Raw genomic sequence first — 19,588 nt, 5'->3', positions numbered from 1 at the left:
GGCACCGAACCCCCAAACCTTCCTTAAAAAGAGCGTTCATTCTCAACATCATCTTCCCTGGATAAATAACGGTTAAAACATCAAGGAATTCAGCCACTATTGCATTTTGCCACATTGTTTCAGAATAGAAAATCATCTCTGAACGCTGGCTGGATGATCGAGTCGACAAGCTTACCAACCACAGCCACAATTTAGATTTATTTAGGTTTCTGTTGTTAATTTCCCACTTTGGTGGTAAGATAGAAGCCAAATGTCCTTAAAGCAAACATATAAGATACTAACCAAAAGGTCAAAAGTTATTCAAGCTCGTACAACCCATCCTCTTTGTGCAGTAGCATTCACACAATCCCTCCCTCCCTCCCTCCCAGTTGCTCTTGCAGTAAAGCCTCAATTTGTCCCGTAACACTCATCTTTGGCGGGCCCATCCTATGTGTTTAGAAGTGCTGTATCATCACAATTAGACTCATGTGAACCTTTTGAAAAACTCCCTGATTTCAGGCCGTGGCAGTGGCTGCTAGTTAAAGCGGCTTTACAGGAGAGAAAACATTATCTGCGGCCTCCTTTGATGTTCGAGTCCTGAGAAACGACAAGGGGGGGGTTCGATCCTCCCCCCTGAGCACTTCCAGATGTCACACATCCTCTTTTACTGTGAGAAAAACAAGGGAGGAACATACAAGAGGCATGTCAGCGGCAACAATGCCCCCAAACATCTTGTGACCATATTGTTTCTGCACTCCTAAAAATGATGAGTCATTTTCAACATGGATTTTCATCTGCGTGCCTAGTTTCGGACGATACGGATTTGCGTTACTTCCCCAACACGGCGGATATTATTAGTAACATATGCAGTCTAGATATGTTTTATTAACATATGTTGCGTTGGCAAATTACTAAAATGTGTGCTGTCCAGATGTGTTGAAAATGACACACTGTTTTTAAGAGTGTAGTGGAGGGAAAACATATTTACTGAGTGCTGTGTTTATGTCAGTTTTTCTTAGAGAAGTTACAAGCTATTTTACAATCCAGCTCCCATGCAGCTCCTATGGAAAACACAAACGAACAGTTCATTTCTTAAACCCCGCATGTCTGTTTTTGGGAAAAGCAATCATGACCTGAAATTCATCATTCAGCACCTTGAAATATAGACAGCAGACAGGGTGGAGGGGGTCAAAGGTCAATCAGTATGAACTTGAGGGAACCTCTATGTCTTCATTTTGCCTGACAGTTAATCCTGAGGAGAACTACATGTTTTTGAAAGGACAGACTTGAGAGAGAAACTGAACCAATGTCGCCACTTCTGTAGATTAGATTAGAAAAACGTTAATGTCCTCATTGAGGCAATTTGTTTTGCATCTTAAAAACAGTTACAGCAGTTACACTTATTTCAACGTTTAGCACACACTCATCACATGGCAAAAGTGGAATCACCTATTAAAATAAATTGTGTACTGTGCAGTAATGATGCAGTTTCAGCCAGAGTTTCAGTGTTGACAACAAAGCACTGAAACTCTGAAACTGTATTATTACTGCACAGTATATAGTTTCAGAGTAGCTGTATTCAGGCCTTTATGTCAATATCACTGTAATAAATGTACAATAAATGTACAGGAATTTCTCTTGGTGGCATTTATGCAGGGGCACATCGACCACTTCCATAGTTTCAAAGTAGCAGGAAAAAAGGAGTCACATACAGTAAGACGCCTATACGCTAAAAGTTTTGGCTGAAATTTTCTTAAATAGTTCCTTGAAGAACTCCAATATGTTAGAGGCTCATGGAAGTGGGAACTCTTTATGAAGGGACTCCTCAAGGAATCTTCTGGGGTTCCCTCATGTTTGAAATCTAAAGAATAACTCAAGGTTCAATTAAGCTTGTTTACATTTTAGAGCGTACATGTCAGTGTAAATATATATCCATTCTGTGGTCAAAGTAGTAATCATGGGAGGCCAAAAGTTTCCTTGAAGACGCTGTTCTTTTAGAGACATATGGACAAAATTCATAGTTTCAAAGTACATATGACACACATGACACAGGGACAATAGTGCCTCACATACAGTGCAACACATATAAAAGCAATAAGACTATACACTAAAGGTTTTTCAGGTTCTTCTAAGATCAAAAGAGGCCAATAAAGACCGACTGTCAGGGTTCGCGAATTCTTTTTGAAGGCGTTCCCCAAGGAACCTTTTTGGGTTCCCTTATGTTTGAAATCTGAAGAATTACTCAAGTTTCAGTGAAGCTCATTTAAATTTTAGAGAGTACATGCCAATATAAATATACCTCCATTCAGTGTTTAACACAGTAAATCAAAGTTCATTGAAAATATTTTACTTTTTAGAGTGATACGTTTCAGTCTACATATATCCATTCAGTCATGTGATGGATGCTGGAGGTTTTCCTAGACACGCTTTCCTTCCTTTCAGAAGGTGTCTGCTCTTTATATTCACCATCCTCATTTCATCACTCCATCAGAAAAAGGCCATGGGGACCTGATCTGGGTATAGACCTCCATCAGTCAGAATACAGTATGACATTTAAAGCTCCAGTCTGGAGGTTTTCTCTCAATGTCAGGTTTGTGTGCACACAGATTACTAGACACATCCCAGATAGCAAGGTGTCATCGATTCAATGTCAGTTTGCTGTGTGGGAAATATCTATTTTACGTATTATATGTTCATATGCAATGCTGAACTTTGAACCAGCCAACTTTAAAGGGGCTGTATTACAGGAATTCAAATTTTCCTCTATGTATATAGATATATAATAAAGGCATTGTTAAAATTTGCTTTTATTTGAGTGGTTACATTTTTTTTTTTAAAGTTTTTGCATTTTCAAAAACCCATCCGTTTCTGTTTCAGGCTAACTCCAGGAAACGCCTCACAGCTGGACTTGGTCTTGATTGGCTCCCTTGACTAAAGATTTATCAGTGAATTGAACCAGCAACCTTCCAGTTATTGATCAGCCTTCTACATTTAGGTCGACCAGCCACCCAAAAGACACTTTACATTGGCTCCAAACGTTGGCCCATATTTACATCGTACATCGCCACTTAGCTACATCTGACCGAGTTTTAATGAGTTTCTAGACTCTTACCTTTATGCTTCACCCTTATGAAAAACAAATACACTAATCCTATAATACATTTTGGTGGAATGCAATACTAATATCTCAGCAAACATATAAACTGTATGTAATATCCTATATAGGAATATGATAAGCTCAGTATAAACTCATTATTGAATACCATAGAAATCCCTCTAAGAATATTATAATGATACAATAGGAGATAAAAAAAACCCAACATAAAATACAGTAAGGTTACTATAAACATACTCTTTAATATCATAGACACACTATTATAGATGTATTACATTGATACCATGCAAAACCTCACTATTGAATACCACAGACTCTCCAAGTGCCTATGGTAATATTATAGGAATATAGGATATATAATACCATAAAGCATGATAAGGTCACTATAAAACACTGCAAACACACTATGAGTGTCTATAGAAAACTTTTGGAATACTATAGGAGTATTATAGTGATACTATAGGGGATAAATATAATAATAATAATACTCGAAAAATACAGGAAGGCGCTATAGAGAACCACAGACACACTGTAAGTTCCTATAGAAATATTATAGGAATATAATAAATGTTACGGTTCCCTGCTCATTTACGACACTTTGCTGCCATCTAGAGGAAATAAGAGAGAAAAACAGAGAGAGAGAGCGAGAGAGAGGGAGAGAGAGAGAGAGAGAGAGAGAGAGAGAGAGAGAGAGAGAGAGACTTTACGCATGGCTGGTTATTTGCTATGACAGTGTCAGCCGCCTGCAGTTTATCTAGTATTGTTGACTGCTGCTCAGCCTGAGAATAACCCAACCAGCAGTCATGCATTCATATCTCTTTTACATTATGACTGCCAACATATAGTATAGTATAGTATAGAACAATGTAAAAAATGTAGCTTTACGAAAACCTGCCAGCTGAAAGCCATGCGTGTGAACTTGACTTTTGCACGAGTCCTATATCCCGCTTTGAGGAAGTAAAACCCGGCGAATTCACTGTAAAACTGCAGTTCGCTCTCGAAATCAACACAAACAACACTAAAGATTAGGAAACGCATCTCACTGAAATGCTTTTTGGTGCTGGAGCGTCTGTTACGCACGGTGAGTTTGGATACACTGCAAAAAACAATTCATCTTGTGTCCATTTAGTCTAGAATTGAGTGGTAAAATAATATTTTTCTCAAAGCAAGTGAAAAATCTGCCAATGGGGGTCAGAATTTGTCTTGTTTCAACACAGTCACTTGGCCAAACAGGTACAACTGCAGTGAAAACAATATACTAGTCTCGCCCCTTTTGGCAGAATCTTGCTTTAGGAAAAATACAGTTTTTAGACTGTATACCAGACTCAATCAGACCTTTTCGGGTCAGACCTGGAGTCTCATCTGAGAAGAGTTTGTCCCATAGAGAATCCAGTCTGAGGAGTCTTCGGTCAGGTAGGTAGATAACAAAACGAAACAAAATACTCATGCTTCTGCATTTCCACATTGTTGCAGCTTCTAGGGAATGAAAGTGAAGTTAAACTGTTCCTCATTTTGCTGGGGACCATGTGTATTATCATAAACTGAAACTAAGAGGAAAACTAGGCGTTAAAACATTGTTGTAAAATGTAATAAAATAAAAACAAGGCTTTGTGAAAAAAGTAAAACTGAAGTAAAGCTATCTTGTCTACTTGTAATACTAAAAAAACAAAACAAAAGTGAAATATTTTTTGTGCAGGGCAAAAAAGAAAATCAATTTTGGGCGCAGAATTTTGAACTGGTCCCAACTTTAAGTCAGTTGAGGATGTATTGTAATATAAATAAATCTGAAAAATATTTTATGATTTGTTTGTATTACACACAATACTTGTTTCCAATATTTACAAAATACCTTTTAAACTTTTTTCTAAAAAAACCCAACTAATACTAAACATTTGCAAATGAAATAAAATAAAACTACCAAACCCACACAAAAATAAAAACGAATGGAAAAATCCCAAATTATAACAATCCTACTGGGACCCCTTGGAACTCCCTGAAGGACCCCTTGAAGTCCCCGGACAGCAGTTTGGAAACCACTGGACTAAAAAGTTGTAAATATGGATATTTTTTGCAGCGTGTTGCGTTTACATGTCTGCCTGCCTGTCTGGTTTACGCTGACTGGTAGACATTACAACAAATCAGAAAGTGAAACAAATTAAAAAAGGGGGAATCACACTGCTCAGTGGAGAGAGACAGTTGCAGGACATTTTCATTCCATCCGCTCCTCTTTATCTCGGGTTTGAGTTGAGGACATTCAAACAATGATTTACTGATTAATGATTGACTATAGATTACACACATAGAGGTTAAAGAGCATTTCCACTGGAGAGGAGACACTTAACCTGCTGAAGCTCATCTGGACATCAACTGGTCCACCGTGACTTACAGGCTGGTTCATTATTTTAAACACATTTTTAAAGATTAGAAGATTAGAAGAGAAAGTAAAAGTAGGCCGTTGTTATTGATGTATTAAGTAAAAGTAGACCTTTACAACTAATGTTTAAAGTAAAAGAAGGGCAGTGTAGTTGCTGTTTAAGTAAAAATAGACCCGAGTAATAGATGCTTAAAGGTAAAAATGGACCATAATAACTGATGTTTAAATTAAAAGTTAACCATTGAAACTGATGTGTAACTAAAAGACGGGCATTTCAGCTGTTGCTTAATGTAAAAATAGGCCATTATAGTTGGTGTTTAAAGTAAAAGGAGGACATTGTAGTTGGTGTTTAAGTAAAAATAGACCAGAGTAATAGATGTTTAAAGGTAAAAGTAGGTCATTGCAATTGATGTTTAAAATAAAAGAAGGAAAATGCAATGGATGTGTAAACTAAGAATAGACCACTGAAATTGAAGTGGTAAGTAAAGGTAGACCATTATAATCAATGATTATAGTATCACTAGACCATTGAAGTTAATGTGTAAAGTAAAAGTAAGTTAGACCAGTGTAAAAGATGTTGTAAGGTAAAATGAGACGTGTAGACTATTGTAATGGATGTTTATCCTAAATTGACCATTGTAGTTGAATGTAAATGACATTCTTTCAAAATATATTTTGGACACTGGAAAATGCATTTTCTTCCTATGCTCTGCTGACAACAGATGCAAGTATATTGTGTCTCCAATCTTTTAATTTGAAGGTTGAAGGATTACTTGCTCCTCTACCAGTTGAGAAAATTCTACCATGTTTGGGTTTCAAACCCCGTTGGATAAACATAAAAGTGTGCCGTTAAGCTGAAAACAAGGCTGTTTTTCTTAGCATCTGAAAAGTTGATATTTTAGAGATTTGAGGTTTTCACTGGACAGTGACGACATCCAAAATACAATTTGACAACTCATACAGTTCAAATGAATTCCATCTACATGTACATTTTTTGGATATTGTATAAAGCATGTATGAAATGTTCTTGGACAGCTTACTACCTTGATGATTGAAATGAATCTGCACAGACACATGTATGAAAATGAGGACTGTAATTAATGTTTTGAGGAAAAGAAGGCCGCTGTAATTGATGTTTATATAAAAATACATTTCGTCATGCATGTCTCCTCTCCGCAGGCAGAGGGCGCCCCAGTTCGACGCGCTAATGGACTCGTTCGCCGACTCGCCTCCGAGGGAAATCTTGGAGTGTGTCGCGGAGACGCTGGGCTGCAGCACGACCTCCGCTGAAGTGGCCGCGTACCTCGACCAGAACGACGAACTGAGACATCTCAGGGACAAATTCCTGGTGCCCAAAATTGCAGATCTGCCTCCCTGTGAGTTTGACGTTCCCAAGTTGCTATTCCTGCACTCAACTCAGTGAAACCTCTACAGATTCCCAGTGTAAAGTGATACAGTGGAGTTTTTTTATGTAGCAGAAGCAGTATAGGCTAGCCTGGTAAAACCATCCTGATGTGACCTCACATTCTGTTTCGTTCCACGGATCAGTCTGGACTTCCAGCCGCCCACATCGATTTCCTGAAATTACAATGTAACCGGGCCAATCAGGGACTGCTTCGTAGCTGATGATGTAACCGGGCCAATCAGAGACTGCGTCGTAGTTGATGACGTGAAATACAGGCCGCCGCTGCGTCTCCCGAAGCAACAAGCCTTAACGTTAATGTTTGCAGAGTAAACACAGCCATAAGTGCAGTTATTGCAGAAATAGACTCAATAACAACAATTAAACAAGAACAAGAGTATGCACTAGCGGAGTTTCTCGGTGGAAAAGACATTTTCGCCGTTCTTCCGACTGGATTTGAATTTGGATTCGCTGATTGGCTGAAGGAGCTTGTCTGTCAAGGCGAGTACTCCCGCCCACTGAAATCGATGTGGGCGGCTGGAAGTCCAGACTGATCCATGGAGCGAAACAGAATGTGAGGTCACGTGATCAGGATGGTCTTACCAGGCTAAGTATAGGCTACATTGCATATATTTTGACTGCCTTCAATGAAAAAGAATTGTAATACTTATGATACTATGCAAATATCGCAGCTAAGCTTAAAGTCACGAGAGGAATATGATTAGAATATTACAGTGAATCCATAAGTGATTAAAAAATACTATAAAGTACAATAAGGTCACTATAAACTCACAATGGAGTATGACAGACAGCAAATGGAAAAGCTTTCATGAACTGGATATACAGTAGGTTGAATTGCTGTTGTGGGCGAGAGAATAGCAAAACAGACACTATAAAAATGATGTTCTTTAAATTTAGTGGATTTCCCCTCTGATGTCTCTACAGCTGATCTCTCGCTTGTCGATGGCACCAAAGAATGTATTTACTTAGTGGGAAACTCCCTGGGGCTCCAGCCCAAAATGGCCAGGAAGTACCTGGAAGAAGAGCTGGAGAAATGGGCCAAAACGTATGTTAAGGCTAAAATCAATATTTACCAAAAGATTACAGTGAGAGATGGGTGTTTTTTTTTTTTTGTGCAATGCATAAGGTAAACTCAGTTCAGGATCTTTCGAGTCCTGAACTGAGAACATTAACTTTTGCTGCTCTGCTGATCCTCTACAGGGGCGTTCACGGTCACATCCAAGGCTCTCGACCTTGGGCTTGGGCTGAAAACAACATAGAGGAACTCATGGCAAATGTCGTCGGTAAGTAACACACTTTATTTTAAACCTTTTTTCTATTTACAGAGGGTAGACTGAGCTCAAATGCTATTTTTAGTTTTTGTGAGATTGTTGTGGGTCAAAAACAGTATGCTTTTTAAGTTATTATTATTATTATTATTATTGTTATTATTATTTCACCAATTTCCTACACAAAACTACCAGACTTGGCCGCATATAATTTAACTTTACTTACCATTTAGCTTTAGAGCTGCTACAAGTTCTCATTTTCTCACTTTTGAGACAATTGTAGTGACCTGCTATCACTCAACATAGTGATAGTCCAATCAGCCCAGTCCAGGCCTTTTTTCTAAACCTTTTCTGCAACTTTGTCATCATTCTTTGAGAGGCTACTCGGGTCAGGTCGTTGCACTTTTGCATCCAGGCCTGTTTTGTAGAGTCCAAAGTACATGTGAAGGCTTTAAAGCTTTTAAACAAATCTGCATTTATTTACACAGGGTCTGTATAAGGTAGTATGTATTCTGTTTGTTTCCTGTAACAATCCATTTAGGACCTGGTAATGAAACTTAGTGCTAAGTCAGACTCAATGTTTGTTTTGCAATATTTGTATCTGTGCCTATCTGTACACCAAATGCAACACAACAGTTTTAGAAATTGCAGAGAAGTAGTGATCTGAAATTGTAGAGAAGTTTATATATTAACATGATCTGACCATTGATTCTAGTTCAGTCCTACTTTAAAAAATAAGTTAGATACATATATGGGCCTATAACTCTTATCCACTTTGAAAGAACAGGACTGTTGGAAGTATGAAGAATGAATGCACATAATGACTGATTGATATGCATTGATATGCACTGAACCCCAGAAGGTTCCTTGAGGATCCCCTTTATAAAGGTCCTGTTGTTCCCGTACCATGTGTGTCAGGAGGTACTTTGAAACTATGAAAGTTGCCTCCAGGGAACATTTTGGCATCATTCCTGTTGTGTGGTTTATATCTGTTCTTTGATGTCTTAAATGTTGTCTTTGTTAAATGTCTGACTCAATGCTCTTACACGCAAGGCAAATTCCTGTAAAATGCTAAATAAATGAAATCTGAATCTGAAAAAATCCCTCCAATGAGCACTGAATAGATATATGTAGATTGATATGCGCACTCTTCAAATTAAGAGTTTCACTGAACTTTGAGGAGTTCTTCAGATTTCAACCATAGGGGAACCCCAGATGGTTCCTTGAGGAACCCCTTCATTAATGGTTCACATCCCCTGACGGTACTTCCATGAACCTCTTAACATATCGGGGTTCTTCAAGGAAGTATTTACGGGTATTTCTGCCAGTGAGGAACCCTGGGGTGCTTATTGGCTCCCTTTGGATCTTAGAAAACCCACTTGATACATTTTTGGGGTGTATAGTGTAATATTGTCCCTTTGTACTGTATGTGAGGTCCTGTTGTCCCTGTATTATGTATGTCAGTTTGCACTGTTGTTATGTAAGTTGTCAATATCTCTTTGCAACAAAGCTACCAAGAGAAATTCCTGTTCATTTATTGTAGTCAGCAAATGAAAAGAAACTTAAGTCATAGAGGAAATCACTAAAAGGATGATCACTCATTCTCTCTCTCTCTCTCTGTGTGTCTTACAGGTGCTAAAGCTGAAGAAGTGGCACTAATGAACGGTTTGACAGTTAATTTACATCTGCTACTAGTAAGCTGATTTCCTACAAATTCTCTGTTGTACAGAGTATATTCATTAAATGCCAGTCATTTAGTCAGTTTCAAAGCTAACGGTCATTTAATGCTTTTGTTCTGTAGCTTTCTTTTTACAAACCTACAGCAACACGTCACAAAATCCTTCTAGAGGACAAGGCCTTTCCTTCAGACCACGTGAGTAAATCCACATTAACAGACAATTGTTTTAAAGCTTAAGGTCCCTCATTCTGACACTAAAAGGCCACTTTTCCATAAAATCATTCCTTTGTTCCAAGATGGATTTTTGTGTTTTTGTGCAAGTGCCTTTCTCTGATTCATAGCTGAGCCACAGATGCAGCCATCGGTTGAAGTCCCACTTTTTTTTACTTTATAAATCAAGCTTTTTTGGATGTTAAAAGGAATGGTCTGCTTACTAGTCAGCTGAGAGACACAGTAGCTTTGTTACAAAATTGAATTTGTTTATACTGTGTAACACTCAAACTTCAGGACATTTTCTTGAAATTTCTTGAAAGAAGTCATATTGGCATGTATCAAGTGACATTTATTTAAACCAGCAAGATTATCTGCCAGTGCAGTGAGAGAATTTGACTGAAAATATCATGATAGGTCTGGAGAGAAGATAAAATCACTGGACAACTTCTCGGTTTTTGCGGTGCAGCATGACTGCAGGATAGATGCAGGATAAATGCATGAAAGAGGACTTAACCAATGGCTGCCGCTGTGGATCTCCACCAAAAACAAACAAAAACCACCAAAAACAAACACTGGTCCTCTATCTGGCAACAACATTCATGCTTTTACAGTAACTTGTGGTTTGGTTATTTGTCTTTATGACTGTTGTTCCTGCCGTCTCTTGTGTTTCTCTGACTTCTTCTCTGTGGTTTTACGCTCAAGTTTCCTTCTGGGATGAGTAAAGTGGATGTGCTCTCCTCTCTCCTCAGTATGCTGTGGAATCTCAGGTCCGGCTGCGAGGATGCGACCCTCAGCAGAGCATGCTGCTCGTGTCGCCCAGACCGGTACGTCAACTGCCTTAGAGCAGAGCTGTTAGTGGGGCCAGCAAGGCTAAAAATACATGACCTAACACTCCTATAAGCATTTTATTAGTAGTAGCAGTAGTAGTGGTAGAAGTAGTGGCAGTCATAATAGTAGTAGTAATTGTTACTACTACTACTACTAGGACTAGTTCTAGTATTACTATTACTGTTACTAGGCTACTACTACTGCTGCTGCTACTACTACAACAACCACTATACAGATATGACTGCTTCTACTGTTGTTAAAATAGTCATAGTTGAAATAGTAATAGCAGTAGAAGTCTTGATTGTATGGTAGTAGTAGTAGTAACAGTCATAGTAGTAATAGTTAGTAATGGTAGTACTAGTAATAGTAGTAGCAGTAGTAGTACTTGTAACAGTAGTAGTAAATAAACAAGACTAGACTAGACTAGTAGTAACACTAGTAACACTACTACTAGTAACACTAGTAGTAGTTGTAATACTACTAGGAGGAGTAATAGTAGCATTACTAGTAGTAGTAGAAATAGCAGTAGTAGTAGAAATAGCAGTAGTACTAGTTATAGCAGTACTGAAGCAGAATCCAGAGTGACTTAAACAAGTGCAACAGTAGAAAAAAAGCTTCAATTCCTGGATCACCAACATAAAAAGCAACCAATAGTAAAGAGGTCAAAGGTCAAAGCTACAAAACACTGGCAATAGTTGGAACAAAATAGTCCCATCTAGAAAAATGATGTAAGACAGAGATGAAGGGAATGACAAATATCAAAGGAAGCTGGGCCGTCGTCAGGAGCAAAATAAATCTGAATGGACTCTGAAAGGGGAAATGAGTTGACCTCTGACCCCCGATGGTTCTGCCTCCTGTCTGCCAGGGGGAGGAGACTCTGAGGACGGAGGACATCCTGGAGCTGATTGAGAAGGAGGGCGACTCCATCGCTGTGGTGATGTTCAGCGGCGTGCAGTACTACACCGGCCAGCTGTTCAACATGGCCGCCATCACTAAGGCCGGGCAGAGGAAGGTAACACCAAAAACCTAAAACCACCAGACTCAGTTGAAGCTGCACTAGGCAACTTTGAACACTGCTTGAACTTCATTACCCAGAAATCCTGTGCAGTGAGGTCAGTAAACTCATGTTTACCATCCCGGCAAGTCTGTGATGCTTTATACCAAAGTTACGGAAGCCCACTGAGGACAAATATTCAAACATCTTATGTTCCCGTGATAACAAGTTTATTTTCTTTGTTTTCTCAAGATATTGAGTTATTCACATCATTATTTCGAGATAACACATTTTGTTTTATTGAGATCTCGAGATAATTTTCTCATAATTTTCTATTAAAATTATTATTGTAGTAGTTTTCTGCTTGGAACTAACATCTTAAAGGAAAACATGTTATTCAAAACCCAAATGTTGTCAGTCAGTCAGTCAGCATGTCAGCATGTCAAGTGTAATGCACCGCAGTTGGAAATTTCAAGGAACAATATAAATTAATTCATTATCTCATATCAAAACAAAGTTTGGTTTTCTCGATAACGAGATACTTAATCTCTGCCCTTTACTTTGTTTTCTCAAGATAACGAGGAAATCATCGTAAGATCTAGGGGAAACAAAATGTGTTGTCTCAAGATAATGACATAAATAATTTGATACCTCAAGAAAACAAGGGAAAGTTAACTCATTATCACGGGAAAACGGTGTAAATAAAATGCATGAATATACTGTATGTCCTCAATGGGCGTCCTCACTAGCACAGCTTTAAACTGAGCTGAAGTAGACGACAAAACTGGAAACTAGATGAGAAAAATGAAATCAGGAAGTCAGGAGTTCCAGTGAAGTCTGTGTCACAGTCTGCTGTTAAGTTGTGATTCAGTGTGTTGAAACAGGGAGGCTGTGGGAGGCTGTGTTGAACCTGTGTGGCTCAGCAGAGACAGATCTGTGATCAGACAGCGCCACCTACCAGCAAACTTGTGGCATTACTTGTAAACTTGTTTATGTGTAAACAATGACCTCATAAAATTGGGAAAATGTACAATATAAATAGGACATTTGCAAATAGAATTAGAATACATTATCATGACATTTTCATATTTCACGTTTTTCTCTCTCTCTCTCTCTCTCTCTCTCTCTCTCTCTCTCGCTCGCTCTCTCTCTCACACACACACACACACACACACACACACACATACACACACTCACATTTAAGTCAACAAGTTTGTGACAAAGTGCTTTACAGAACACCAAAGTACAGAAGTACAGATAAAGGAAAATTACATCACAAACTTCATGAAATGAGGCCAGAGCTTGTGTGTGTGTGTGTGCTGGCTGGATTCTGTAATATTCACTCACTAGCGCACACACACACACACACACACACACACACACTCCTCTTAATCCTTAAAAGTGGTAAGGGTTAGGGTTAGTTACAGTTCCTAGTTTTGTTTTGTCTGTTCAGCCATGGCTGCTATCGCTGCTCATGCTACCTACCCAGTTCTTCTTCTTCTGTTTATTCCAAAACAATCCGGAAATGATTGGGAAAAAAAAACAATGGAAAAGATTTCATGAAGTGGATATAGGTTAGATCACTGTTGAGTTAGAGCAGATAGAGAGGAGCAGAACAGAGATTTATTAATATGAAAAATGTCTCAGATTCATACTGTTAAAGCCTCTGCTGTGTGTCCCTCAGGGCTGCTACGTGGGGTTCGACTGCGCCCACGCGGCGGGGAACGCCGAGCTGAAGCTGCACGACTGGGGCGTCGACTTCGCCTGCTGGTGCTCCTACAAGGTCGGTCTGTGGGGGGGAAAAACCCAAAACTGGTTTCCCATCACAGCTGTTTCACATTGTTTAGCGCTCTGCACAGACTTTTCATTAACTTTGTGTTTCGTCTGAATTCACTCACTGATGGAGAACAGGTGAAATTCTCAGCTCTTCTTTCACTGTTAGATATCATCAATCTGTGATGTTCACTTCATTCCAGGAGATATTTTGTGATTAAGTTTTTTGTAATTTACTGTTTTGGTGCACCCACTTTCCCTCAGCCTGCCTCGTCTGCTTCTACTTCAGTTAGTGATTTCCTACATTTCCCAGAATGCCTTTCGCCAACCCCCAGAGAAGGGGCGTTAACTTGTTGCTTTTAATCAAAACTAAATATAGCTAGCTGGCTTGTCCTACTGTTGGTGGAGAAACTGCATCACTGCCTCTTCTGCGATGGAAAAAACACACCAAACAACAGAAATGCATCGCCAAATAGTGTTTTTAAACAGTGTTCAAGAGTTTTAGGGTGGATTTTTTCAAATATGACAATACTAAATACCAGATAACTGTGTTAAAATCAGCTGTTTTTGTCTTCACACAGTATGTGAATTCTGGCGCCGGCGGTCTAGCGGGGGCATTCATCCATGAGAAGCACAAACACACCGTCAAACCAGCGTGAGTGCATTTAAAATAGTGTCATTACACACTATGGTCAACATGTAATATGTCCTAGACTGATGTATTGTCAGCTGTGTCAGTGTGTAGTCCTGTTATCACTGGATGACAAACTTAATTAGTCTAAATAATCTTTTTTTTTTCATATCATCATATAATAAGAATTTATACACTCCACTTCCCTCTAACATCCGAGGCAAGTTGATAGTTCATCACATTCTGTGGATTGGTAAATATATTATAGCATAACCCAGCATGGAATAAACTACTGTAAATATCATTGTAATTTTAACATGGTTTTGTCCTCCAGGCTCTTGGGATGGTGGGGACACGACTTGAAAACACGTTTCCAGATGAATAACGGTACCTGGAAATTATCTTTTTTTATTCCCTTTACCTTGATGTTTGTGTAAGACCTGAGACAAAGTACAACATCACATAACCTGAGTGCCTTATTGTAGCCAAAGATATAATGTAAAGTTGATTTATACTGCCATCTTGTGGTGTCATTGGGTATTACATCACTACTGGAGCTCTGCAAAAACAAATCCTGTATCTCCAAATTTGTCTATTTTGATGTCAAACCTTTATATTTAGTAAATTTACTTTATACAATTTAGGCATTTCTAAATCTGCTCAAAACTAATGATAAAATACTAATTAAATGAGAACATATTCTTAGAGATGCTCTTTTGTAGATCCTCTATATTTTACAGATAATGAAAAATTAAATCAAAGTTATTATTGTTATTAGCAGTAGTAGTAATAGTAGTGCTAGTAGTAGTAATAGCAGTAGTAGTAGTAGTAGTAGAAGTAGTAGCACTAGGCCTAGTAGTAGTATAGTAGTAGTAGTAGTAGTAGTAGCAGGCCTAATAGTAGCAGTAGTAGAAGCAGTAGTAGTAGTAGTACTAGTAGTATTTTGTTAAACAGATCCATATACAGGGCCTAATCATGACCAGTTGTAGTACCTCTGCTCTTCTCTCCTCAGTTTTGGACCTGCAGCCCGGTGTCAGCGGGTTCAGATTGTCCAACCAGTCCATCCTGCTGGTCTGCCCCCTGCAGGCCAGTCTGGAGGTACTGCATCACACTGCTTATCACACACATGAACAGTATTACAGTGTGATGGTAAATTGAACTACTGTAGGTGTTTAGTCTTCACAGAAATCTCCAGTACTGAGTTACAGTACAGTCAGTATAACTCTGCTCTAAGCTGGTGTGAAGTAATATTTATCTGTCTGTCTGAAATATTCTCCTCTCACTTTGTTTCATGTCTGCTCTGGGAAGTTTGTTGCTTCTTATTTGCTTTCATTTATTAGTGTTTTATTGTCTGTAAAGCATTTTGTATGAGAAGTGGTATACAGATTACATTTATTATATACTTCTTAAAATAATCTATCTATCCATTAATCTATCTATCTGCCTGTTTGTCTGTCTTAACACTTGTTTATATTATGTCACTTATTTATTTATGTCTTATTTATCTCTTTATTGGTTGATTTGATGAGTGTTTTGCTAGGGTTTTTATTCACTTATCTACTAATACTAATACTAATACTACTACTACTACTAATAATAATAATAATAACCTTTATTTGTATAGCACCTTTCATACACAACATGCAGCTCAAAGTGCTTTACATCAATAGAAGGCAGATAAAAAAAACAGATATAAAGATAAAATATATATAAAAGAACAAACAAAATGCATTTAATTAAAATAATCAAATCAAGTAAAATAGAAAGATAAAATAATACAATCAAATTAAACAGTTAAAATGAAGGCTGATTAAAAGAGGCAGTTTTTAGCAGCCACTTGAAAATTATAAAAAATCTAAAAAGGCTTTTTTGTCCAAATGGGTTTTAGGAAGTGATTTAAAGCACGGCCTCTGTAGAGGTGAAGGTCAGCTCTTCATCTTCCTCTGTTTGTCTCCCAGGTGTTCAACCTGACCAGCATGCAGGCTCTGCGCAGGAAGTCCATCCTGCTGACGGGTTACCTGGAGTATCTGATCCAGCACTACTACGGCCGGGACGCCGCCCGTCCCGCCCGGCCCGCCCGGCCCCACGTCTCCGTCATCACGCCCTCCGACCCGCAGCAGAGAGGCTGCCAGCTCTCCCTCTGCTTCTCCGTCCCCATCCGCCGAGTCTTCCAGGAGCTGGAGAGGAGGGGCGTGGCTGTGAGTAGATGTCTTATAAAACTCCCCAACGTGGTCGCAGAAAGTTTGGTGAAATTAGTGTGTCTCAGTGGTCTGAGGCGCGTCCCATGTTAACACAACGTTCTGGGCCTGAATCCGGCCCAGAAGCTTTGTCACATGTCATCCCTCTCTCTCTCTCACAATCTTTCCTGTCTCTCTCTATTTGGAACTGTCTAATAAAGGCAAAAAATAATCTTAAAAAAAAAAAAAAATAGTGAAATGAGCAAAATCTGAAACACAGATTAAGTTCCTCCACCACAAATTAGATTCTGTGACAAAAACATAAATTGGACACAGCATTTTCAGCTAAAGATTAGCTAACAGTTAAGTTTAGGCAACTAAAACAACTCGGTTAAGGTTTGGGAAAGGCTTTGTTCGTACTTAAATAAGAACAATTTTAGCTAAAAATGAAAACTTCACTCATGGGAGAAATCTTCAAAACAAAACAAAAACAGCACAATGTGCATTGCCAAAATCTGTTTTATAACAGTGTTTAAGGCAGAGGTGGAGACTCGAGTCACATGACTTGGACTCGAGTCCCAGTTTGAATTGCTTGAGACTTGACTTGATGCATGAAGAGAAGACTTGAGACTGGACTTGACTTGGGTTCTTGTGACTTGGGACTTGACTCTGACTTGTACTTTGATGACTTGAAAAGGTTTCTAAAGTCTTGACTTGAGATCTTGTGTTTGTGTAAATGACTTAGATTGAAAGTGATGAGATTTGTTCCAGCGGACGACTGAATTTAAATTCTGTTTTCTGAATTTGTATGGAATGATTGAATTTATTGAAGTTGAAACTGATTATAGAAATCAAACTCATGATGCTCTTACCAAGTTTTTATCCTATTAAAACCATATTGCATTGAAAAGTCCTAGATATTTAGTTTTCTTTAAGATATTAAATTGATACTGGACTCTTGATTTGTTCTGACTTGACTTGCTGTTCTACATTTAGACTTGAGACTTGACCTGAGACTTGACTTGAGACTTGTGTCCTCTTGCTCAGTGTGACATGCGGGAGCCCAGTGTGCTGCGAGTCGCTCCGGTGCCGCTCTACAACTCCTTCAGCGACGTTCACCGCTTCATAGAAACCTTGGGATCAGCGCTCGCTGCCAGCAGCCAAACTCCACAGGAATGAAAAACTAAAAGACTATGGTAAAAAAAAAAATATATAGAAAAAAGGAAATGTACAGCTTTCTACTCACTGCCTGCTGCACACTAATAAAGAGATATGAAGACTTTTATGAAGACTCTATTCTTGGATGTGTGAACCTTGACCAAATTTTTTATGTTTTGTCTTTGTGACTGCCTTGAAGAGCATTATGAGCTTGATTTATGCTCAATTCTTTTGTTTTTTACATTTTTGTAATTTCTCTGCTGCTCTTATCTAGACTGATGTCACAGATGTACTAAAGGTTTTCTGTAAAAATCTTGTTTTTTAGATCTACTAATATAGCACACCTGAAGAAATGGGTCAGTAATGTCACCACTGTTCTTTGTGCTGTTTCCTTATTGAATACTTTACTAACAGTGTTGGAAGAAGGTTGTGTTTTCACTCCTGTCTGTGAAGATATCTGAAAAAGTCGTGGATTTGTTGATCAGAAGAGGAACGCTGCATGGGCTTCAAACGTGTTCACTGGACATGTGAAGAAAAGAGAGGAGAAAACCCAAGGCGCTCTCCTGAAGTTAAAAAGCCTTTATTGACCTTGGCTATTTCATGTTAAAAGTGTCATGTCAGTTAGATTTGCATATGTTATTTGGCGTTGCATATTGGATTTTCTTCCCTTTTTTTTTTTTTAGAGGGGTTTAGGAGTTAAGTTCTATAGACCTACATGTCTTGTTCTCTATTGTGTTTTTTTTTTTTTCAGTTTAGCAGTCAGTCTCTGCGTTTTAACATGAAATAGCCAAAGTCAGTAAAGTGTTTTTAACTTCAAGAGAGTGCCTTATTGGATTTTCTCTTTTCTTTTCTTCACAAAGTCACGGATTTGTCTGAAATCTGGCGGACAGATCGCTGACTTTTCGCGAGGATCAGCTGATTAGATTTTGGCGATCTGGATCCGGGATTTCCACCATTTTGATGATTTTCCGTTTTTGCAAACCTGCAAGACAAACGCTAAGCAAATATAAACCGTTTTGGAGGCTGCAGCTTTGTAAGTTAGAGAATTGATCAGCGTTAAAGGTTTGAGCTCTACTGAGAAACCTCTAGGACTTAACTTGTAGAGGCAACATCACAAATATTTAAAATTATTCAAACAGCATTTTCTTTTCATCTCTTGCAGTGATTCATCTTGGTCTTTTCCACAGTTGTTGCAATTTTTCCAAATATAGTTGCTTATTTCATATGTTTTATCTGATTATTGCATACAAAACATGAATAATAATTTAAACAAACCTTCTGATATTGACATGGTGTCTCTTCCCTTGTTCAGCCTGTCTGTCTGTCTTTTGTGGCTTCCAGAAACCTTTTGATATGGTGCAGAATGTCTCACATCACAGATCAAGCTCTTAGGCAGAGAAAACTTCTTTTCTAAAACATTATATATCCATTTTAGACAAAAAATATATACAGTATATATCTTAAGTGCATCATCTAATATCTCTAAAATGTTGAGAATCCAGTCTGCACAAATGTGATACTTTGTAAAGGTCGGTGCTTTTTTTCCCCAAATAGCACAAATCTTATTTTGGAATTTACTTCCTTTTCCACAACGATTTTCAAACGATATCTCCCATAATCCCTTGCTCTTGTGTCCCTCCCCCCCCTAGTCTAACATTTGGGTGCAGCACCCTGAGAGATCGCAGCATGGGGTTTGCAAATGACATGATTTGGGAAACTCTGATGCCCCCCCCCCCCCCCCCCTGTACATTACACACTCCAGTTAGCCGACAGTCCTCCCCTCACCAATTAACACCTACTTTATTATAACGTTGACTTGCCCCTAATGTTCTTGCATGTGTTTATGCACTATTACCTTGACGGATGCCTATTCCACGATTAGACATAATTGGCATATCAATATGCAAAACCTAAATGGATTAACCTTCTTTAAAACTAATGAGCACTTGGATGCCCAGCTGGGGAACGGACCAGAAT

The 19,588-nt window shown here is 38.6% G+C and overlaps 1 protein-coding gene across 3 annotated transcripts; it reads left to right on the top strand.

Moving 5' to 3' along the window:
- The first annotated feature begins 4,150 nt into the window (after positions 1-4,150).
- On the top strand, positions 4,151-17,773 carry kynu (kynureninase). Of its 3 annotated transcripts, none has more exons than XM_078291029.1 (14): positions 4,151-4,175; positions 6,648-6,844; positions 7,816-7,936; positions 8,092-8,174; positions 9,792-9,853; positions 9,961-10,032; positions 10,800-10,874; positions 11,744-11,890; positions 13,557-13,655; positions 14,227-14,300; positions 14,611-14,663; positions 15,289-15,374; positions 16,235-16,474; positions 17,501-17,773. In XM_078291029.1, exons 2-14 carry the CDS (start codon positions 6,676-6,678, stop codon positions 17,630-17,632), a joined length of 1,413 nt encoding a protein of 470 aa, XP_078147155.1. In that variant the 5' UTR covers positions 4,151-4,175; positions 6,648-6,675; the 3' UTR covers positions 17,633-17,773. The 3 variants fall into 3 exon arrangements, with proteins under 3 accessions (XP_078147155.1, XP_071752304.2, XP_071752305.2); XM_071896203.2 differs by lacking the exon at positions 4,151-4,175 and adding an exon at positions 5,344-5,471; XM_071896204.2 differs by lacking the exon at positions 4,151-4,175 and having other exon boundaries at positions 6,794-6,844; positions 7,846-7,936.
- The last annotated feature ends 1,815 nt before the right edge of the window (positions 17,774-19,588 follow it).

This window comes from Centroberyx gerrardi, chromosome 21 (assembly GCF_048128805.1).
Source record: "Centroberyx gerrardi isolate f3 chromosome 21, fCenGer3.hap1.cur.20231027, whole genome shotgun sequence".
Classification (NCBI taxonomy): domain Eukaryota; kingdom Metazoa; phylum Chordata; class Actinopteri; order Beryciformes; family Berycidae; genus Centroberyx; species Centroberyx gerrardi.
This window is presented reverse-complemented; position numbering and strand designations above follow the sequence as displayed.